The 14036-nt window shown below is 35.7% G+C and overlaps 1 protein-coding gene across 1 annotated transcript in view; it reads right to left on the bottom strand.

Annotated features, from left to right (window-relative positions):
* Positions 1-14036, bottom strand: part of LOC119806195 (tear acid lipase-like protein) — a 32326-nt gene that overhangs the window by 841 nt on the left and 17449 nt on the right. Inside the window, exons 5-7 of the mRNA XM_038317794.1 lie at positions 5071-5207; positions 2118-2261; positions 1286-1357 (exon numbers count right to left, since the gene is read on the bottom strand). Of these exons, the coding sequence (XP_038173722.1) occupies positions 1286-1357; positions 2118-2261; positions 5071-5207 (353 nt within the window). The remainder of the gene's footprint in view (positions 1-1285; positions 1358-2117; positions 2262-5070; positions 5208-14036) is intronic.

Raw genomic sequence — 14036 nt, 5'->3', positions numbered from 1 at the left:
TTGGGTGAAAATTCAGTGTATTACATAATACGACTACTGTTGCCCCAATTCCAGGTGCCACCAGCCAAGTAGCTACAAAACGTTTTCCAACAGGTTCTGTTTCTAATAAGTACAAAAAGTATTGAAATGATAACATTTCAAATGATACTTTCCACATATTTTAATAATTTTGAACTGTTTAACTTGTTATGCTGTCTCCCAAGAAAATATCTAAAAATTGAATCAAAATAACTATTATTATAATTTCATGACGAGCAAATAATTGTTCTTATTTTAAAGGCAAGTCCTAATAATAATGTGTTTTGTATATCATGGCAAATCAATTTCAACTTATAAATAATTATAAACAAAATCATTTGAATTAGGAGAGTTCAAGTAAAAACAACCTTACTTGAAAAATAATATATATGTAATGTCCATTTTCTCATAGTATAAATATTGCTTTGGTGGTTTATAATTCAACTGGCATCACACAATATTTAAAACTCATGAAATTAGCATTTTCAGTCAAGACTATGACATGTGGCTAAAATTTTCATTCATTAGACTTTGCACAAAAAACTTTTCAATTTTATCTATAAGAGAAGACACTAGAAATAACAACACAGATTTGTGTTGAAACAATTGTTAATTCTGCTGATTTGAGAAAAATAAGGAATGTGGCTACAGCAGCAGTCTGATCTTCAGACATATGTAATAAAAGAGACATTTGCCAAAGTGGAATTACTAAGATTGAGGAATGCTCTAAATATTGTTGCTGAAATTAAAATAAGAAAATAAATCTCTGTATTAAATCTAGGAGTTACAGAAGCAAGAAAATATCTGATTTATATCTGAGGACTGGATAGTTTATTTACTATAATTATTTCCGGCTAAATCTATTTTACTGAAAATGTGCACAACTTAATTCTACCATTAATGCAAATATTTTTTTGTTTGTTTTTGAGTAGGTAAGGATAAAACATTTGTAAGACCACATAATAGGCTCCTGAAATACCTATCATTCACCATTCCCGAGAACTTGTAAAAATTGGTGCTAATTTAACATTAAAAATGAGATGAAATTTCATTTTTGAAAAGAAATATAACTCCTGAGGACTTAAAGATGAGATAAATCTGCTCACACATACTTATGTACCCTCAAATTATCTATTGGCATTTGAGGATGTATTACTTAATGCTTTAAAAAGATGAAATGCTTTGGCTAGAAAAGCACACACATATTAGTAAAGAAGGCATGTTTCAAAGAGCAAAAGATCAAAGAAGGAAGCACAGGGAATTATACCTGGGAATAGTGCAGCATAATTTGAACTGATGTTCCTGCTGGACACTGCCCCAAGTACACGTCTATCCGGCTCTAGAGGAAAGGAAGCATGATGTGTATTAGTAAATAAGTAGAATTTTCAGGAATAGGAAGCTTTCAAGGCAGTAGAACTTTAACTTCTTTTTAAATTTAATTTTATTTAAAAAAAACAAAAACTATCTCTTTTCATTTACATACCAATCCAGTTCTCATTCCCTCCTCTCTTCCCATTCCTTCAGCCTTCCCTGCAATCTACTCCTCAGAGAGGGTTAGGCACATGGCTTTGAGGCAAGAACAAGGCCCTCTCTACTATATCTAGGCTGAGCACGATGTCTATCCAAAGGGAATGGGCTCCAAAACGCCAGTACAAGCAGTAGTTTTATTTCTGTGATTTAACTGTTTGTTCAGTTTGGAAAGACTAAAATTTCACTGCAGAATAAAATCTATTTTTTTTTGTGCAAGAAAGTAGTTAGCAAAACTACATTTTCTCAAAGAACCTTTCAAATGAGTGACCAGTGGTAAGATTACTGACAGCAAATCTATTAAAATGAAGGTGGAAGATACAGCTTAAAAATCTCGAACCTGTGATATTCAAAAAAATTATGAATTCTATGAAACTGTGTATTTTTACATTAGATTACATACATTGTATATTTGGTGAATGTTGACTTACATTAATTATATTAAATAAGTTAAGATAATAATATGCTGGGTGGACAAACTGCCTAGATTTTATTATTTACCTTTGGAGATAATAATACGTTATTATTATACCATCAGCAGAGAAAAAATTAACTTAAAACCAAAATCATACCTCATTTAAATTTTTTGTATTATATCCAAATAGTAACGTAAGCATATTATTACAAATGGTTCCAACAAGTTCATTCTGGCAGATAAACTGACCAATATATTTGGCTTGTGAGGGGGACAAAAAGTCCTTTTCACCAAACAGTATCTGAAAACGACATAATAAAGACCAGCTGTTAGAAGGAGACTGTCTATCCAAAGAACAAGCAAGAAGAGAAGGGACTGAAAAGAGATCCTGTAAAATATTAATAATTGTGTCATGATTTAGTTTAGTCCGATGCCTTTTTATACATGATTGAGGAAAGTTTTCCCATAAAATAGCATGCAATAAAAACACTTTTTACCCATTCAACAAGAAAATAATATTTTTGAGTGTAATAAATTTCCTAGATTGATGAAAATTTTCTGTATATTCAGTGGTGGTTATATCAATTTATAAATTTGTCAACAAACATTGAAAACAATAATGATAATAGACTCATTCAAATATAAATGTATAAATTAATTTCATTAATGAATGATATGGCTTCTAAAATTAAATGTGAAAAAATATTAAAAGGATTGACCCATAGGTTAAATGATTTAAATGAATATCCATGGTACCTAATGTGTTCTTGTTGAGAGGAGTGATTTGGTTTGCAGAACTCAATTATTAAAGAAATGTACATCATGGGAAAATAATTCATTATGAGTACATTCAGTTTGCATTTAAAGAAAAAACCTACATATGGGAATTTGAAATAGAATATGTTTGAATGACAAGAAACGTCTGTACGTAAATAAAAATGCTAGAGAAACCAAGTTCTTTTCAAAAATACAAAAAAAAAATTCCTAAACTTGTCAGGTTTGTGACTTCTACCTCAAATCAATTCTTTAGGAATTTTAGTGAGAGTCCCTTAAAACTGTCAGAGTCAAATTATGATATCATTGGAACTTATCAAATGCATGCAACAATTCCATAACAACAATTGCTTATGGAAATTCTGACTTTCACTGAGGGTGATGTATGGTGAGACCTGGTTAGATTATCATTTTCTTCTCTCTCCAGCTTCTTCATCAGTTTCAGAAACAAGACCTGACTATCAATCCTTCTTTGTATACAAGCAGCTGCAACAACTAGGGTGGAATGAATTGGCTGAAGACTTCAAAAACACCCAGTATTCAATGGATGCCAGGACAAAAATCACCCAAGAAATAACATTAGAAGGAACATAACTCAGTATCTGTCACAAGGCCAGAGCAACGATCATACTAAATGGAAAGGAACTCACATTTGCCATAATATCAGGAATGAATTAATGTTACCTACTTTTTCCCTTTAATTCACATAATTCTTCAATTCTTAATAAATCAATAAAGATAAGGGAAAGAAAGGTATATATAAATATAACATATGCATGTATTATATTTAAAGGAAGTCAAATTTTACATAATTACAGACAGTACAATCTTCTATATGAGTGATATGGGATTCCCCTCTTTATATTATGAATATTATTGGTTAATAAAGGAACTACTTTGGGCCTATAGCAGAGCTATAGGGGAACAGAGGTAAGTGGAGAAAACTGAATGGAATGCTGGAAGAGAGGAGGAGGAGTTGAAGAGAAGCTATGTAGCCCTGCTGGAGACAGATGCCAGAACTTTACCTGGTAAGCCACAACCACATGGCAATACATAGATTACAAGAAATGGGTTAAATTAAGATATAAGTGTTATCCAATAAAAAAAAAACTAGAGCTAAGGGGCCAAGCAGTATTTTAATTAATACAGATTCTGTGTGATTATTATTGGGTCTGAGCTGCCAGACAGTTGGGAAACAAACAAGCGTTCTTCTTACTGCAACATGAGAGACTGTAAAAAATCAACCAGAACACTCTCGGTCCTAATAAACATTTTCTGGAAAAACAAGAAACAAAACTAATAAGCACATTTATCAGTTTTCCTATATGCCAGTTATGAACACAATGAAAAGAAAATCAGGGTGAAAGAAATCCCATTCAAACTAGCTCCAAAGCATTTAATTACTTAGGAATAAATCTAAACAAGGAAGAAAAGAAAAACTTGTAGGAGGAAAGAATTTACAAAAACTTAATAAATGAAAAACCTACAAAGACCTGATAAATAAATAACAAAACAAACAGATAAATTGAAAACTATGTAGACTACGATGATCAATAGATAAAAATTTAAAAATTTCTAGTCAGTTGACAAAAGCAAATTATAATTATTAAGATTCCACCTTAATAAAGAAATCATACTCCCAAGTAGACCTAAGTAGTATGTTGCAAATGGGTACCTCTCTCTCTCTCTCTCTCTCTCTCTCTCTCTCTCTCTCTCTCTCTCTCTCACACACACACACACACACACACACACACACACACACACACACACATCATTGTCTTAGTTTCTTTTCTATTGCTATGATAAAGAACATGACCAAAAGCAACTTTGGTAGAAAAAGGCCATTGTTGCTGTTTTTGATGTAAAAATTCCAATGGCTTTACTTATCTTTTGTTACCACATCCCTTACAGATTTTGTCATATTTATACATGAGCCATCTAATTATATAATGACTTCAAGAACAGAACATAAAGTAATAAGTAGAAAGACAGTGGTGAACACAAAAGAACAAAACATATCCATTTGATTGAAAACTGAGAATTAAAGGTTATGATGGTGAAGTTGGTAAAATATAGATTACACATTTGCATATAATAGGAAGCATTAGTAAGGATTTCAAAAGACAAGGAGGGAAGATGGCTAAGAAGAAATACATGGTTTACAATTCAGCACCTTACAAGATGCATCCCCAGCTACAGAGCGGGCTAGGTTGTGGCCAGTTATGATAATCAGAGCAATCAGAACAGTGTCTCTCTTCTCTCGCTTAACTCTACTCTTCCTCATTCTGAAAACCATGTCAATGCTACTTCTTGAAATACAGTCAAGAGAACCAAACCTTGAACATTGTTGGTGGGATGAATGCAAACAGCCGCAGAGAACTTGTTATGTATTTGCCGGTACAAACCGGAGCCAACGCAAAGTAGAGTTTGATTTTTTGGGCCAGTTGTTGATTGGCTGAAAATGCTCCAAATGCTGAAAGAAAGTAAAGTAAGAGACCAGAGTTCTCTCCTGCTCCGAATTTCTTGTGTCATTTGACAAGTTTGTAATTGATATTTCTAACAATGAAATTATTTTTAAAAGAATTTCTTTATTTATCCAAAACATAATATGGTCAGATTTTACTCAACATACCGATAAGAGTGCCCTGGGAGTGGCCCACATAGTACAATTGCTTCTGTCCCGTTTTCTGAAGGATGAAATCAATGGTGGCTGGAAGATCGTATTTTATTATTTGGTCATGACTGCATTAAAAGCAGACAAAAAACCCTTAATTATTTATGAGTAATAGAATTTACAGTGTGTTTTAAATTATGGCCTTAGGAGTCCCAGGGAGTGAGTTCTCGGTACTAAGAGAACATTGATCAGATACTACCTATGTCCCTGCTTGAGACTGCCAGTTCATTCAGTGCCCTCAAAATACCTGTTATATTCCTATGATTCTGAAGACTGCATGGAGCTGAGAAAACTTGCTATGGTCATAGCCAGATAAATGATCAGCTAAATTTCAGAGCATTTCTGTTCTACAGTCAAATTTCTATGCCATTACAACATTCAATATTATCATAATATAAATAAGAAGCATAAACTATTTAAACTTTTTACAGTAAATCTGCTACTAAAGATCTGGATATTGAAGGACTGATATATCAGGAATCAATTCAACTAAATATTCTACTAATTAATGGAAAAATTTAATTGTCTGCATTTTGATTTGCCCTTGTTTCTCCTGAAAAATAAGATGATTTTCACTGGAGTGAAATCAAGTTTTGGATAATGAGATTACACATATTGTTTGTATTCAGAAAGTTGTATGACGATTTTTATAAGCAGTGGGTAGATGGGCAAAGTAATAGATAATTGAGTGGCAAGGATCTAGTCAACAAATTGCATATTTATACTTTTATCTTAATAACCAAAATAAAAGTCATAAGCAAGTCATTACACATAAGTCAAAATATATATATATATATGATAATTAGACATTTTAAGAAAATGCCCATTTTAGTTCAAGGAATTTATGTTAACATTTAAAATCTTTAACACATTTAGCTGGAGAGATTTTCCGGTTAGTACAATGTCTTCCATGCAAACACCGAACCTTGATAGCCAGAACCCAGGTAAAAATAAAAGTTGATCCAGTGGTAGCAGTGGGAAATCCCTGCATTGGGGAGGTAGATAAAGGAGACTTCTTGCAGCTTGCTGGCCAAGCAGTCCACTGAGTTGGGACACTCCAGGTTCACTGAGAGACCCTGTCTCCAAAAATATGATGGCGATCACTTAAGTGAGATATTTGATCAATCCGTGGCTTCCAAAGGCGCTTCACATACGTAAATAAAACTAAACTAATACGTGAGCACAGCTGTTGGGAACAACACACTCCACAAAGCATCTCTTCCTACCTGAACACCCAGAATTCCTTAGAATTAGGGTCCATGTACACATGTTTCCTGGCATAGATATTGCCTCTACTATTTCCCATCCACACATCATAACCAGCATCTGCCAGCAGGAAGCCCAGACTGTTGTTGGGAAGGTTGGCAACCCAGATGCCAGAAGTTAATGTCCATCCATGTTGCAAGTAAACTACTGGCTTTGGTGCTGAAAGAAATAAAAAGGAAAGTATTGCTGTTACTACTTGTAATAGTAGTAGTAGTACTATTATTATTATGATTATTACTGCTTTTATTAGTTGCAGTAGCTTTATTAAATTTATGTATACTGGCGTTTAAGGTTGTATATATGCCTATGTACCACATTTCATGCACCAGGTTCTCATGGAGGACAGAGGAGGGTGTTTGATCCCCTACACAGAAAGTTATAATTAGTTGTGATCTGCCGTGTAGGTATTCAGAATTGAATATGGAAAAATGGTCAGTGCTTTTAAGTAATGAATGAGTCATCTTCAAGCCCCTAATGATATTATTGTTACCACCACCATTATTTTAGTGAGTTAAACCATGGGTAAACTATGACATTTCCACATGTAGATAATTTTAATTTGTTCATATAAATCTCATTACCTTCTGTTTGCCTACTCTCACTCCCAGAAGATATTTTACAATTGAACTTTGAAATCTTCCTTGTACAGCTGAAGTTAATTGACTTGTAACCCAAAGGGGTGACTCAAGACTTCATTGCACTTCATGTCATGTTAGTAAACACTATTCCATATTCTTCATGACAAAAGAGTTGTGTCAGTTATAAGATATCATGGCCTTCTCCTGCACCATTTTACTCGTACAGAAATACACTTACTGAATATATTTTATTTCTAGAATTTCACAGTTATGTTCTTTTCTGATAAGGCATTTTTATCTAATGATACTTTAGTATCAATGAGAAATATATGTAAGTAGGAATATTCTAGACCCAAAACTTACTAAGCAGATTACTAAGGGGAATACTCTAGACCCAAAATTTACTAAAGAGATTAGTAAGGGGAGTATTCTAGATGAAAAACTTACCAAGCAGATTACTAAGGGGGGCGGGGAACCTTGAATTTGTCCAGTATTTGTATAGTCAGTCTGAGAACCAAGACCTAGACCCAGAGTAGAACAGCTTTCCTCTGTCCGCAGAAGCAGTAATGACAATTTTAACCCAATACATAAAGCACCTGTATTAGTTATTTTTATGTTGCTTTGATAAAATACCATGATCAAGGTAATTTATAGAGGGAAGTGTTTATTTAGGTTTATGTTTCCAGAGGGACAAGTGTCCATCATGACATGGAGGTAGTGCAGCAAGCAGCAGGAATGGCCCTAGGAATAAGAAGCTAAAAGCTCACATCTTCCAACATAAGCATGTACAGAGATAGAGAACTTAGAGCCTTGTGTCTCTACACAGCAACATCCCAGTGGCTAAGTCAAGTTGGTACCATGGACTAACGCATTTCTGTGGCAGTCCTAATCATGGGGCTTGTTGGCAGTATATGGGCTTTGGGACATTGTATTAGACAAGCAGTTGAAAGCTGCCTACCATTCTAGTAGGAACACAGAAGACAGTTGATGCTGAGAGCAATGTAAATCATGACAGAATGGATCAGGAAGTTTCAGAGCATTACTAGGTAGCCTAGAATCTATTCGTGGGATATGTTGGCAAAGATTATGGCTGCTTTTTGTCCTACTCTTAAAACTCTGCCTGAAGCTAAATTGAAGAGTTTAGGATTAATGGCATTGACACAGTAAATTTCAAAATATCCTAGAATTGACTGCATCTTGTTCTTATTAGTAATCAATCTTAATCTGTAATGAAAATAAGGAAACTGGGCAAAGGAAATGCTTGTACAGTGTGAGGAGAAAAGGAGCACTAAATATAATGTTGGAGCCAAGACCAGTGCTCGTGGAAATAAAAGCTTAAAGAAAAGCATGATGCTAAATGGACTAAAGGGATTGGTGACCTCAGAGCAATATCCCCCATATTGCTTGTGTAAAGCAACTAAAGAAAAGCTAAGAAGTAAAGGAAACCATCAACAACAAAAGCTGATGTAGATGTCACTGACCAAGGGGATCAAGTTCCAGGCCCCTTAAGCAGGAGAACTTGGCAGTTTCAGCCATGTGATTCTGGCTTTAGAGTTAAGGATACAAGAAAGGGGTTGTGTTCTGTAGGAGCTCGGCTGTTCATTCCTGGATTCCCAGGCTCAAAATAACCACACAGAAACTATCAATTAAATCACTGCTTGGCCTATTACCTTTAGCTTCTTATTGGCTAGCTCTTACATCTTAATTTAAACCAGTCGTGGAATTTCTTTCTGACACTAAGGAAAGCTGAGGCCAGGCATGTGTCAGGAGTGAACCTGCATGGGGATCAGAGAGGCTGTTGTGTTCTGTGAAGGCAAAGCCTGGGTTTGGTTGGAGGCTCAAGATGTTGGAGATGCATTGCTGTAGACCAGATGTGGAACCAGCCAGGAGAAAGAACGTGGAACAGTTAACAAAGCAGGAAGGAGCAGGAGCTCTGAAGAACCACTTGGCATTAGACATGGGATACAGAATTTGGTGGTTTGCTCTGCTGTTTTTATGTCTTACTTTGGTTCAGTATTTCCTCACTTTATTTACCCTTTTCCCACTTCTGGAGTGGCAATGTAAATTCTGCTCCATTGTATGTTGAAAGTATGGGATCTGCTTTTGATTTTGCCAGAGTTTAAAGTTAAGTGATTCATTTGAGTTTCTGAGGCTTTCAATTTGGACTTTTCTACAGTGTTGAGACTATGATAGCATAAAGGGACTTTTAAAATTGGACTGAAAGCATTTTTGTATTATGATATGGCTATAGGTCTATGAAGTTCAGAAAGTGGAATGTGGTAGTTTGAGTAAGAATGGACTCACTGGCTCATATATTTGAGTGATTAGTTACTAGGGATTGGAACTGTTGAAAGGATTATAAGAGTTAATAGGTGTGGCCTTGTTAGAGTAGGAATGCTTTTCTTTGTTAGAGAATGTGCGTCACTAGGGGGTGGGCTTGCTTTTTCAAAAGCCTATGCCAGGCTTATTCTCTCTTCCTGCTACCCGCAGATCAGGATGTGGTACTGAGCTACTTCTCCAGAACCCAGTCTTCTTCATGCTGCCATGTTTCCTGAAGATAATGGACTAATCTCTAAAACTGCAAGCAAGCCCTCAATTAAATGCTTTCTTTTATAAGTTGCCATGATCATAGTGTCTCTTTTTTATTGATTTTATGAGCTATACATTTTATTCTGCTCCCCTCCCTTCCTCATCCCTCTGTTTCCTCCCTCTCCCATGGTCCTCATGCTTCAATTTACTCAGAAGATCTTGTCCTTTTCTACTTCCCATTTAGATTAGATTAGATTCATCCATGCATGTCTCTCTTTGCATCCACATTGTTGTCTAGGTTCTTTGGGATTGTAAATTATAGGCTGGTTTCCTTTGCTTTATGGTTAAAAGTCACTTATGAGTGAGTACATATGATATTTGTCTTTCTGGGTCCAGGTTACCTCACTCAATACGATGTTTTCTAGATCCATCCATTTGCCTGCAAATTTCAAGATGTCCGTATTTTTTCTGCTGTATAGTACTCCATTATGTAAATGTACCACATTTTCCTTCTCCAGTCTTAGTCAAGGGCCATTTAGGTTGTTTCCAGTTTCTGGCTATGACAAACAATGCTGCTATGAACATAGTTGAGTATATGTCCTTGTGGTATGATTGAACATTTTCTGGGTATATACCCAAAAGTGGTATTGCTGGGTCTTGAGGAAGTTTCTTTCCTAATTTTCTTAGAAATTGCCATACTGATATCCAAAGGCACTATGCCAGCTTGCACTCCCACCAGCAGTGCAGAGCTACAGTACTAAAAACCACCTGGTATTGGCATAAAAACAGACAGGAGGACCAATGGAATTGAATAGAAGACCCGGATATCAATCCACATATCTTTGAACACCAGATTTTTGACAAAGGAACAAAAGATATCAAGTGGAAAAAAGAAAGCATATTTAACAAGTGGTGCTGGCATAACTAGATATCAACATGAAGAAGAATGAAAATAGATCCATATCTATCACCATGCAAAAAACTCAAGTCCAAAGGATCGAAGACTGCAATATAAAGCCAACCGCACTGAATCTCATAGGAGAAAGTGGGAATTACACTTCAACACATTGCCACAGAAGACCACTTCCTAAATACAACTCCAGTAGCACAGACACTCAGAGAAACAATCAATAAATGGGACCTCCTGAAACTGAAAAGCTTCTGTAAAGCAGAGGACACAGTCAACAAGACAAAACGATAATTTACAGAATGAGAAAAGATCTTCACTAACCCCACATCAGACAGAGGGCTGATCTCCAAAGTATACATAGAATTCAAAAAATTGGTCATCAAAAGAACAAATAATCCAATAAAAAAATGGAGTACAGACCAAAAAAAAAAAAAAAAAAAAAAAAAAAAAAAAAAAAAAAAAAAAAAAAAACTCTCCACAGAGGAATCTAAATGGCTGAAAGACACTTAAGGAAATGTTCAACATCTTTAGCCATTAGAAAAATGCAAATCAAAATAAGTCTGAGATTCCATCTTATAACTAAGAACAGCCAAGACCAAAACCACTGTTGACAGCTTATGATGGAGAGGTTGTGGAGTAAAAGATCATAGTGTCTCTTACAACAATAAAACAGTAAACAAGACATTTATCAGGATACAGATTGTTTTCAAAGGAGGTAAATCATTCTGTCCTGCAGGGAAACTCATTGTGCACAGGAAGTATACAACTCAAAACTTCAGAACATCCCTGAAACTGATAAGATTCATTAAGTCCCTCACTTCTCAAGTTTTTATAAACCATAGGACTTCCGGGAAACTCCTTCAGGCAAACTGAGTCATGTTGGAAGAGGCAGAAATCAGCTGAGCTGCCTGAAGCTCTGACCAACTGAGCTCCCTAAGAGGAACTTTTAACCCGTGGAGCTGCCTGCAGGTTGTGCAGTGCACTCCTGGTTTGTTAGCTGTGGAAGTTGATGATGCAGCTGTCTCTGTGTTATTTATGCTTCTGTGAGCAACCCTAATAAAATCTCATCCATTCACCAAGTTGGACTGTTGCGATATCCTTATTTTGGTCTGTTATTTGTTTTCTATCTGTGGTGACTTTTGTTCATGTCTCACCAGGAGTAGTGTCACACAAAAACACACCAGTATACTGAACTCTACAAGTAGGCAGCCAAGCTGGCTTGGAACTCTATTTTTCTTTCTCAGTGTACGTATGTATCCTAAGTTTTTTTTTTAATTTTATAAACCAGTATGTGGATTATTAGAAAAAGATAAGTCTTTAGGTATTTATATTAGATACATTTATCTAAATAAATTTTTATATATTTTCCTTTAACTACTTATATATTTCTACCAAATATAGTAGGGCTTGTAAATTATTACTGGAGAAAAGTTTATTAACTGGTCATACATCATGTGCAGGTAGAATAATTGTGTTTGTGATGAGTTTGAAATATATATATAAGAATAGAGAGCATGGAGTCTGAAAAGAGTAACAGAAATCATCTACTTCCTCTGAACTTTTCCAGGAATTACAGCTTACCTAGCCATCTAGGAAAGCTTCTTAGAACTCTCTGTAAAGGAGTTTCAGGATTCACAGGAGGAGGCACTAACCTAGGAGAAGAACATCCTGTCAAGGGGTCCAGGGTGCATCGTATCATGGGGCTCCTAATCTAAAAGATCCAAAGTGAGACTGATAGGAGTTCGTGATGGACAGCAGAGAAGTTAGCAATTTCTCAGCCATCTTGAAAGCTTTGTTGTTGTTTTTTGTTTGTTTGTGTTTGTTTGTGTTTTTTCTGATAGTTGGTCATAGGCATTGCTTTTACGTCAGGATAAGATTTTCAGTGGGAAATGAAAAATGTGTACAAATGATGTGGGATTTCCCTTTGTATGCTGTGATTACCATTAATGAATAAAGAAACTACTTTGCAGGACATAACTTAGGTAAGCAAGGAAGAGGAAACTGAATGCTGGGAGAGAGTGGTGTCAGAGAAAAGCCCCCTGAGACAGATGCCGGGAACTTTAGCTGGTAAGCCACAGCCACATGGCAATATACAGAATAATAGGGATGGGTTAGTTTAGGATATGAGGTTAGTCAGAAATACTCTTAAGCTATTGGCCAAACAATATTGCAAATAATATGGTTTTCTGAGTGATTATTTTGTAGCTGGGAAGCTGGGACAAACAAGCAACCTTCCCCCAAAAGATAGTCAATAGAGCATGGAACTCTTAATCCCAGGGTTGTGGATTCATGCCCCATGTTGGGATCCAAGTGAAGAAGGGCACTTAAAAGAAATCACATATTAGCTCAGAATTGAGAATAATAGAGGGTTATTTATTTAGGGGTAGACTCGCAGATCACAATCCTCTGCTGGAACAGGTAACAGCAAACAATTCCTGCAGCCAGAAAAGAGGCTGGGCGTGATTTACATGGGTATAAATAGCGTAAGAGACCATGCCCAAGTGGGTGTCTTAAAGGCTATTGTCTGAAGGAGCAGAATGTGCTTCCACAGCATACAAACAAATAATTTTTCCACCCCCCAAAAAAGATTTTTCAAAAGACAGTGGCATGAAGGGTTTGTTATTCTTTGAATGGATTTATTTTTTGTTTTTTGGAGCCATCACTCTTTCATTCCTTATGTCCTAGTATTGGGATTTAAAGTGTAATTAAAAAGTGTCACAAAGTGAATGTTTATTTTATATTGCTATCTTTCATAGGATGAAGGTGAAAATTTGTATTTAGATTCATTAAACACCGATGTTAGTTATAGAATTGTTCTGTACTCACCGAGGCTCAGCAAAGCAATTTCTGAATGGGGCATGATGAGTAAGGGCTTACAGAGCATCACACTGGCTGAGAAGCTACATCTCAGACAGTCCACTTTGGAAATGCGTGAAACTTACACCTGGACCACTCCAAAGATCATTATTTGGCCATAGCACTTCTCTGTAATCAGGACCAGGTCAAGCAACAAACTTTTACTAAACTCCTCCTAAGGCATGAGTGTTACCTTGTAAATTAGCCATTCTGACACATAACCAAGGGCCCCTCCCACCATGGCATATTATTAGAAGAGAAGACGGATGTGTATGCTTTGTAGCGAATGACTGCTGCCTGATGAAGAAGTGATGTCAGCAGTGCCCTGGTGCAGCTCATGAATCAGAATCATGAAAATTCATTCATATTGCAGATGTTTATGGTTGCTTATAGCTTCCTTTTTGACAACAATACTGTTTTATCTGTTCCTGTATAACTTGTATAACTTCTTTATTTATTTTTGTTTGCCATACAAAACATATTTAACAA

This window comes from Arvicola amphibius, chromosome 1, assembly GCF_903992535.2.
Source record: "Arvicola amphibius chromosome 1, mArvAmp1.2, whole genome shotgun sequence".
In the NCBI taxonomy this organism is placed as follows: domain Eukaryota; kingdom Metazoa; phylum Chordata; class Mammalia; order Rodentia; family Cricetidae; genus Arvicola; species Arvicola amphibius.
The sequence above is the reverse complement of the archived record's forward strand: the minus strand, read 5'-3'. Positions and strand labels throughout refer to the sequence as shown.